This window comes from Salmo trutta, chromosome 26, assembly GCF_901001165.1.
Source record: "Salmo trutta chromosome 26, fSalTru1.1, whole genome shotgun sequence".
In the NCBI taxonomy this organism is placed as follows: Eukaryota; Metazoa; Chordata; class Actinopteri; order Salmoniformes; family Salmonidae; genus Salmo; species Salmo trutta.
The window spans coordinates 13,662,754-13,672,389 of record NC_042982.1 but is presented as its reverse complement, the minus strand read 5'-3'; the positions used below and the strand labels follow the sequence as shown (position 1 = coordinate 13,672,389).

General features: G+C 44.7%; 1 protein-coding gene across 8 annotated transcripts; it reads left to right on the top strand.

The window, feature by feature from the left end:
* Positions 1 to 227: 227 nt before the first annotated feature.
* On the top strand, positions 228 to 9,601 carry LOC115163180 (uncharacterized). 8 transcript variants are annotated; one of them, XR_003869695.1, is made up of 8 exons: positions 5,111 to 5,221; positions 5,390 to 5,547; positions 6,669 to 6,703; positions 6,810 to 6,866; positions 8,254 to 8,370; positions 8,617 to 8,679; positions 8,973 to 9,041; positions 9,399 to 9,601. XR_003869695.1 is itself a non-coding variant. In XM_029714852.1 (7 exons), the coding sequence occupies exons 2-7, from the start codon at positions 5,488 to 5,490 to the stop codon at positions 9,409 to 9,411; spliced, it is 297 nt and encodes a 98-aa protein (XP_029570712.1). In that variant the 5' UTR covers positions 5,111 to 5,221; positions 5,390 to 5,487; the 3' UTR covers positions 9,412 to 9,601. The 8 variants fall into 8 exon arrangements, 3 of the variants coding, with proteins under 3 accessions (XP_029570712.1, XP_029570713.1, XP_029570711.1); XR_003869698.1 differs by lacking the exon at positions 8,973 to 9,041; XM_029714852.1 differs by lacking the exon at positions 8,254 to 8,370.
* The last annotated feature ends 35 nt before the right edge of the window (positions 9,602 to 9,636 follow it).

Here is a 9,636-nt window from a genome sequence, read left to right as displayed (position 1 = left end):
TTATGGTAGAAAAATGAACATTCAATTCTCTGCCAACACCTCTGGTGGCTTTCCTGCAGTCAGCATGCAAATTGCACGCACCCTCAACTTGAGACATCTGTGGCATTGTGTTTTGAAAGGGTGGCCTTTTATTGTCCCCAGCACAAGGTGCACCTGTGTAATGATCATGCTGTTTAATCAGCTTCTTGATATGCCACAACTGTCAGGTGGATCGATAATCTTGGCAAAGGAGAAATGTGCACTAATAGGAATGTAAATTAACGTGTGCACATCATTTTAGAGAAATAAGCCTTTTGTGCATATGGAACATTCCTGGGATCTTTTATTTCAGCTCGTGAAACATGGGTACAACACTTTACATGTTGCATTTATATTTTTGTTTAGTGTATATGACTTGGGTGCATCATGCAATGACTTAAGAATCATGGGACTGCAAAGTGCGCACGTAAGCGACTCAACTATCAGAAGCTGCACAGGTGAGCGACAGCAGTATTGAGAGTGTGGCCAATGGCCATTTGACAAGGTCAATCGGTTCATGGGTAGAAAAGTTGGTACGGTAACTCCTGGAAAAGTGGATAAAGCAATTGCTTTAATAAAGTTGTAGGGTTCTGTTGCACACTATTTTAACTCGACAACAAACAGCCGATTAGTTTTGTAAGGACATACAGAAACAATTGCGATAGTAATGACAAGGAGACTCCGGTCGCAGAAATAGGTTCAGCAGAGGCAACAACGGAAGATCCCGGAAGCTCATTTACCTCCAAACGGTGGCAATCGCCACTTCTCGCTGACAAGCCTTCTCCAGTTCTTCATCAACCTTAACGGCGGTATTTCAATGGATGATGGTTTGTTCGTGGACCACGACTTTCTAATGGGAGATGTGTTTCTTCAACCCGCGATGGAATGGAGACGCCCAAAGGTAGCTCACTATGACATTGTTATAATAAAAAAAAGCAGAAAAAAAGATACCAATTCATTAATGAAAATACTCAATTTTAATGGAACCCTATCTCTTACAAAGTATGAATCAAACCATCGGATATACCATGTTATTTATAATCACAAAACACAGTGATATATTTTTGCATTGACAACGGGTAGACGGATGTCTCTCCTGGATAGTTGTTTTGAGGGTGTCATATACTGTACTTATCTTCAAGGTCCTATAGACGTGCTAAGAATCATGCATGTACTGACAACAGCCATAACAATACACGCACAGATGCATATAAACTCAGCAAAAAAATAAACGTCCTAACTGTCAACTGCGCTTTATTTCAGCAAACTTAACGTGTAAATATTTGTATGAACATAAGATTCAACAACTGAGACATAAACTGAACAAGTTCCACAGACGCGTGACTAACAGAAATTGAATAATGTGTCCCTGAACAAAGGGGGGAAAAAGTAACAGTATCTGGTGTGGCCACCAGCTGCATTAAGTACTGCAGTGCATCTCCTCATGGACTGCACAAGATTTACCAGTTCTTGCTGTGAGATGTTACCCCACTCTTCCACCAAGGCACCTGCAAGTTCCCGGACATTTCTGGGGGGAATGGCCCTACCACTCACCCTCCGATCCAACAGGTCCCAGACGTGCTCAATGGGATTGAGATCCGGGCTCTTCGCTGGCCATGGCAGAACATTGACATTCCTGTCTTGCAGGAAATCACGCAGAGAACGAGCAGTATGGCTGGTGGCATTGTCATGCTGGAGGGTCATGTCAGGATGAGCCTGCAGGAAGGGTACCACATGAGGGAGGCGGATGTCTTCCCTGTAACGCACAGCGTTGAGATTGCCTGCAATGACAACAAGCTCAGTCCGATGATGCTGTGACACACCGCCTCAGACCATGACGGATCCTCCACCTCCAAATCAATCTCGCTCCAGAGTACAGGCCTTGGTGTAACGCTCATTCCTTCAACGATTAATGCGAATCTGACCATCACCCCTGGTGAGACAAAACCGCGACTCGTCAGTGAAGAGCACTTTTTGCCAGTCCTGTCTGGTCCAGCAATAGTGGGTTTGTGCCAATAGGCGACGTTGTTGCCGGTGATGTCTGGTGAGGACCTGCCTTACAACAGGCCTACAAGCCCTCAGTCCAGCCTCTCTCAGCCTATTGCCATCCTGTATCTGTCCCGCAGGTGGGATGTTCGGATGTATCGATCCTGTGCATGTGTTGTTACACGTGGTCTGCCACTGCTAGGACGATCAGCTGTCCGTCCTGTCTCCCTGTAGCGCTGTTTTAGGCGTCTCACAGTACAGACATTGCAATTTATTGCCCTGGCCACATCTGCAGTCCTCATGTCTCCTTGCAGCATGCCTAAGGCACGTTCACGCAGATGAGCTGGGACCCTGGGCATCTTTCTTTTGGTGTTTTTCAGTCAGTAGAAAGGCCTCTTTAGTGTCCTAAGTTTTCATAACTGTGACCTTAATTGCCTACCGTCTGTAAGCTGTTAGTGTCTTAACAACCGTTCCACAGGTGCGTGTTAATTAATTGTTTATGGTTCATTGAACAAGCATGGGAAACAGTGTTTAAACCCTTTACAATGACGATCATAGGTGGGTGCTATGAATTATCAGATAGAACAGAAAACCAGCAGGCTCCAGACCTCGTAGGGTAAGAATTGAATACCCCTGCCATAACACAACACTTTATGAATACAGGCCCTGGATTGAATACTGCTGTGTTAGGCCAGGACTAGGTCATAGTGATTTTTATCTTTAGAAGGCTTAGCCAATTGTCAAGCTGTCATGGCTAAATGCTAAAACAAACACCCTTGACAATGTTTCCATACATTATGAACATCCAATCCCTGGACTGGACAGAGTCAAGTCTGTTAGGCTGTGTTTTGTCATGAAGACAGAAAGGTCTCCTTACCTTCTGTATACATGTTGTATTCACTTTGTTACTCTCCATTGAAGATGGAGTCTTGGGTCAAAAACGCCTGTCACCATAGATCTAGGCACCTTTTTTAGTTTATTTATTTGTTGAAGGCCTAGTAGTGTTCAGTCAATCATAAATCATAAAAGCAACAGTTGTGAGTGAGGACCAGTGGGTTAAAGTCTCTACACTACTTCAGATTATGTAAACAGAGTAGATTTATGTCCCAGGTACATTGTTATCCACTTCATCTTACCCGGTAAAGGGGACACTCAGCTAAAAGTTTGTTAAGAGGCATGTTGTGTCTTGCTTTCTCTCCCCTCTGCCAGGATATCTGCCCTTCAGCACAGTTCATAGTGGATGGAGCACCACATATGGACGTGTGTCAGGGAGTTCTGAGTAAGTGGATCATGCCATATGTATGTTGCCCGACGCAGTGTCTTTCCACCTGCCTCCTTACATATTAGGGCCCTATTCAATCCGCGTTGCAGAGGTTCAGCTTTACAGCGTGATTGGAATTTAAAGGCAATGTTCCCACTTTACTGGAGGCTGCATTCACCGTAAAAACTGCATATGTCTGCTCAATCGGAAATGACCTTCATTTCTATTGTGGAACATGTAACGCTTCAGCTTTACTGATTGAACAGAGCCCTTAGTCTCGTTTCCAGCCATTGCAGTACCACAATAAGCTGGGATGCGGTTGATCTGTTTCTTTATTACCCAAAGTTTTCGCCCATTGATATCGAAGTTCTACCCAAGAGTACGGAATTGCTTTGACATCATTAATGAATTGAATGTCTGACATACTGTACAGTAAACGCCAGGTGGCCATCATCAAACTACTTACCCAGTGAAGTGAATGTGATATAATATACCTTTACCTTTACCTGTCCCTCTGTCCTCCCCTGCTCTCTGTTGATTGGATGACTGCTGGTTCCTGTCTGCGGTGGCATCCCTCTCCCTGCATCGCCAGCTGTTAGAGAGGGTGGTGCCCATGGGACAGAGCTTCCAGGAAAGTTACAATGACAGCTTTTACTTCCAGGTCAGCCTCAGGACATTAAGCACACCTAATTAGGCTGTCATTATCTGTCAAGGGTTGTTGAATTTGCACTCCTGTATATAGGAGATATGGGCAAATAACTATTTAGTTGGAGTCTGTTGATGCCCATCTCTGAGATTCAAATAAAAACCTGTGTGTGTCTACCTGTCTATAGTTCTGGCAATACGGCGAGTGGGATAAAGTGAAGGTTGACATGTGTTGTGTGTGCGTGGGTTGATTTTTCCCACGGGGCCACCTTGAGCAGAGAAATTAGTTTGGAATCCTGTCCAGTCATGCCTACTATGTAACCGGGATTGAAAAAGTAAGATTACCCCCCTCTGCTGGATGCTAAGCACTGTTGTCAAATTCACTCTCAGATTCATGACTGCACACCAAGGCCAATAGTATCCAAATGCCGCCAGCCAAAACCTGCACACATACAGTGGTATTGGGTTTCCTGTGTTTAGTAGTCAAATAGGTTTTCAGGTTGGGTGACTCTCTGTCTCCCCCACTCCTCCACTCCCTCAGGTGAAGACTACATTTGAGGCTGTGGAGCTGGTCCATGTTCACAACCCCTGTGGCAAGACAGAGTGGGAGGGACCCTGGAGTGACATGAATGGGTTAGCTAGCTATTAACCCATTAATCATGTCATTACCACTGTGTGTGTGTGTGTGTGTGTGTGTGTGTGTGTGTGTGTGTGTGTGTGTGTGTGTGTGTGTGTGTGTGTGTGTGTGTGTGTGTGTGTGTGTGTGTGTGTGTGTGTTTGTGTGTGTGGCATGCGTGTGTGGCATGCGTGTGTGTGCGTGCTTGGGGCAGTTTCCTCACAGTGTTTGTCTGTCCAGAGGCCTGAGTGGAGTCATGTCCGTGAGGAGGAACAGAAGCATCTGGACAGGGTTCAGAAGGAGGACGGGGTATTCCGGTAAGTGGACCTTCATAGACTCTCACTTTGTGCCTCCATACTTCACCTGTTCTCATATATTAATAACCTCTCTCTCCCTTTACTCTCTGTCTGTCTCACCCCCTCTCTCTTTCTCCATCTCCCCCCTTCTCTCCCTCTCCCTCCCTCAGGACGGCGGTGTCAGACCTCCGTCAGAACTTTGACGCGGTGGAGGTGGTTCACCTGAGTGAGGAGGCCTTGAGCGAGCCAGGCGCCACACAGAGACCATGGAACTGCACAAAGTTCTGACGGAAGTCTGACACCACCATCCTGAGGGAGAGAGAGGGAGAGAAGGGGGGAGAAAGAGAGAGGGGGAGAACTGGGTACCACACATCTCCGCCAGGCGTTCTCCCAGAGGGGGTAAGAAAAGGCACAATCCTACTGACCCACACACACAACTATGACATAAAAATGAATTTGGTCATACATAATCTGAGAAGAATAGATTGATATCCATGTGTCTGCCTTATTGTACATAAATAGTTAATGTACTACATATCTTTATGTACTGGATATGTATGTGTTCAGGCTGGTTCTGACAGAACTCTCAGTTCCACTTGACCCTGCTGGAGGAGGACAATGACCCCAGTGACCTTGAGCTGACCTGTTCCTTCCTGGTGGCCCTCATGCAGAAGCACCAGAGACTTAGAGGAGTCCACCTGGGCATCGGCCTGGATATCTACAAGGTACACCTGCACAGGAACGTATGCACACATACACAAACACACCCAACAGGAAATACAACCAGAGTAGATTTAAATGAGCCACAGTAAACGTGAGAGAGAAAAGAAGAGAGGAACAAGTGAGGGAAAATTTGAGTGTGGCAGCATATTTCTCAGTGTGGAAATGTGTGCACACCCTACGGTATTTAACCCTCTCTTCCCAGGCATGCTCAGAGTGTGCTTACCTGTCCTCTCTGGACCTGAGCTTGCTCCGCCCACTCATCAGCACCCGGAGGTGGTGATTCACGGTCGCCTGGCGCCCGGCCATTATGTCATCATCCCCTCCACCCCGGAGACCAATCAGCAGGGAGAGTTAATTCTGTGGGTGTTGACAGGAAAGTGACTGGTCCAGTCCATGACTGGAGGTTGGAGGAAGAGTTACCTATGATATATGTTAAAGTATCAGGGCACACAGTCAAGAAAAGGATCTCTAAATTACACTGAGTTTACAAAACACCCGCACTTTCCATGACATAGACTGACCCGGTGAATCAAGGTGAAAGCTATGATCCCTTATTGATGTCACTTGTTAAATCCACTTCAATCAGTGTAGACGAAGTGGGGGAGACAGTTTAAAGAAGGATTTTTAAGCCTTGGGACAATTGAGAAAGTGTGTCATTCAGGGGGTGAAAGGGCAAGACAAAATATTGAAGTGCCACCGGTTTGTGTGTCAAGAACTGCTTCACTGCTAGGTTTTTCACACTCAACAGTTTCCCGTGTGTATCAAGAATGGTCCACCACCTAAAGGACATCAAGCCAACATGACAACTGTGAGAAGCATTAAAGTCAACATGGGCCAGCATCCTTGTGGAACGCTTTCGACACCTTGTAGAGTCCATGCCCCGACGAAATAAAGCTGTTTTGAGGGTAATAGGGGGTGTGTAACTCAATATTAGGAGAAGCCCAGCACTGATAGAAGCCCCACAGGTAGAAGTCATGGCATGCTATTGAAGTCCAAAGTATCCACAATCCATCACCCCCTGTTGAGTTTTTGTGATGTGACTAAATGGTCCTGTGTGTTTCACTGTGGATCTCCCTGTTGCTGACCTCTTTTCCACGCCTCTCGGCTCTGCCCTCTCCTGAAGCCACACGCCAGCTCTTTAAGAAGCACTGCAACAAGGTGAGAACACCACCTCCATGTAGTAGGTTTCATGTAAACTCTTCTATTCTAGCCTGAGATATGCAATATTTACTCTCCAAACTTTTTTCTAACCTCCCAACGGAAGGGGAGTGTCGACCTTTGGAGCTTCTCAACCCGCTAACAGAGGCCATAAAATGCGGAGGTAAGGGTTTGGCTCCAAACATGGACAACTATCTTCCCTCAAAAATGGGAGCAAAGACACACCTTTTGTGTACACACCTCCCCTTTACAACATTGCCTCGTCCATATGCATCTGGGAAATTCTGGAAAACTGTACGAATCCCTCTACTGATTTAGTAGTCTTCCATAAGCCATAACCACTGTGGGAACATTCAGGAAGTAGTGATGTCACCGCAGGAGGACGTTTTAACTTTTCCTAACTGATGTTTTGTCTGTGTGGCTTCCTGCTCTCTTCCTGGACTGTGGGCTGCAGTGCGGGAGGGGAGCAAAATAAGCTAGTCCTGGAGCACTGCAAGAGCTTTGTGGTCCTCATGGATGTATCCTTTCGCTTGGGGAAAGAAATACATGTATGGCTGAACCAGTGTGCATCATGTCTCAGCATGGCTGCATGGTTAGTAGTTGATATAGATCAATAACCATGTTAATATAGGTTAAATGTATGCCAGATTCTGGTGTAGCAGTCAAAGCTCATATGTGCCCCCTGGCGATAGGGTCCGAGCCTCGGCTTGGCCGATTGTTTGAAGACCCCCCCCCCCCCCCCCCAAAAAAAAGGGCTATGTAATATGTAACGTTACACACATGCCATGTATGTACATAGACATACAAAGGTAGGGTAGCTTGTCCACCATGACCTCACTTGGTCTGCTAATCTACCAAGACCTTAATTTTTTGCTGGACCATTTTCTTGACTGCAGTGTCAACCCAGAGTCGGGGGTTAGCTCAGCTAGACTGGCAGGGGTTCCAGGCACTCTGGGACAAGATCAGGAAATGTAAATGGACAATAAGGTCTAAACCATACTAAACCGTCTGTCAGTGGAAGGTTTACAGTTTCAATCATTCTGTTCTTTCAAAATGATGAAAGGATTGGACAGCAGTTTGATTGGCTAAAGCAGGCTTTGTGTCTTGGAAGTCTTAATTTGGATTGGTTAAAGGAAATATTATAGTGACTTGTGACTTCTGATTCAATCATGTGTCACTGAGCTAATTCAATCACACGACCTGTTGCGATGCATGTGAAGTGATTGAATTATATTTGTCTGAAAAGATTATTCAGTCATGCTGGTCTTGATCTTCCACTTAACAAAAGGATATATTCATGACGTTTGACAATAACAAACCCCAGTTGCTGGAGTACCCTGAAGTCTCACCTGCATTGAAAGCTGCAGGTAGGACACACTTATGATATGACAAGCTTCCATTGGTGCCTTTTAGGGGGCACCAAAACACCACTCTTCATGTTCAGTCCCTATTGGTCCAAATGAACAGTATGCCAACAGCATTTACACTGCTGAAACAGCAGGGGATGTGGTTGAACATGAATTGATCTGTGTTCGCCTGGTCTGGTCTAGGCATGGCGGTGGATGACTTCGTCCTGCAGCTGATTGGCTCCGTGTAGCGCAGGCCAGACATGACAATCAGTTACCCCGGTTTCCTTTTCCTGCTGATGGAACTGGACAACATGATCCGTAAGTGAGGGCAGAGGTGTAGAGAAGGGTGTGGTCCAACAAGGGCTGAAAATAAGAATTTAGGAAGACTAATTGATGTGGGATTTAAAATGAGTGAAGAGAAATAGAAGAGAGGTTGAGATGTTACTTTTGGGGTGCACCTGGATTTTTATTTTATTTTTATAATTACCATGCAAGAGCAAAATGTGTGTGTGTGTGTGGGGGGGGGCTAATTGGTCTAATTCATCATGTTTTGTCCCTTCACAGATACATTTCAAGACTATGTATGACATTGTGGGAATGGGGACCATATCAGTCAGCTACAGACAGGTAAGAGCATACAGGACAGATGATCCAAACCTACTCTTTTTCTCACAGACTAGTAAACATGCAGAATGCGGCAGACTTAAAATGAATGAAAAAACTGCTTTTGCATATGATCACACATATCCAGTGGTGTAAAGTACATGAGTAAAAATACTTTAAAGGACTACTTAAGTCGTTTTGGGGGGTATCTGCGCTTTACTTTACTATTTATATTTTCGGCTATTTACTATTTATATTTTCTTCATACATTTTCCCTGACAACCAAAAGTGATACTTAAATTTTGAATGCTTGGCAGGACAGGAAAATGGACAAATTCAAGCACATATCAAGAGAACACGTGGTCATCCCTACTGCCCCTGACCTGGTGAACTCACTAAACACATTCATCTTTTGTAAATAATGTCTGAGTGTGGGACTGTGCCCCTGGCTGTCCATACATTTTAAGTATAAGGAATTTTATACTTAAGTATATTTTAGCAATTACATGTACTTTTTATACTTAAGTATATTTAAAACCAAATACTTTTAGACTTTTACTCAAGTAGTATTTTACTGGCTGACTTTCACTTTTACTTGAGTAACTTTCTATTAAGGTATCTATACTTTTACTCAAGTATGACAATTTGGTACTTTTTTCCACCTCTGCACATATCCACTTTGGCCTGGACAGCCATTTAAATAAATATTGATTTGTTGTGTCTCACCCTTTTTCTGGTTGTAGTGGCTCCACATGACGATGTACAACTGACGATGGCTCCACATGACGATGTACAGTACAACTGACCCGATGTGCAACTGTTCCAATCTCACTGAATTTCAGCCCCTCCTCTGCCTGTTCGACTGGTTTTTGTTGCAATATTGTTTTAAATGAAAAGTTACAGTAGATTTACTTTGCAATAAAGACTTCCAGTTATTTGTTCCGAACATCAGATTAGAGTCATTCCATAACAATGCTATGT

Excerpts from the sequence above, each read along its gene's own strand:
- LOC115163180 (XM_029714851.1), top strand. The coding sequence starts at position 5,488 with ATGCAGAAGCACCAGAGACTTAGAGGAGTCCACCTGGGCATCGGCCTG. Across the intron at positions 5,548-6,668 it reads TCGGCCTGGATATCTACAAG|CCACACGCCAGCTCTTTAAG; the intron begins GTACACCTGCAC and ends CCTCTCCTGAAG. Across the intron at positions 6,867-7,157 it reads AGAGGCCATAAAATGCGGAG|TGCGGGAGGGGAGCAAAATA; the intron begins GTAAGGGTTTGG and ends TGTGGGCTGCAG.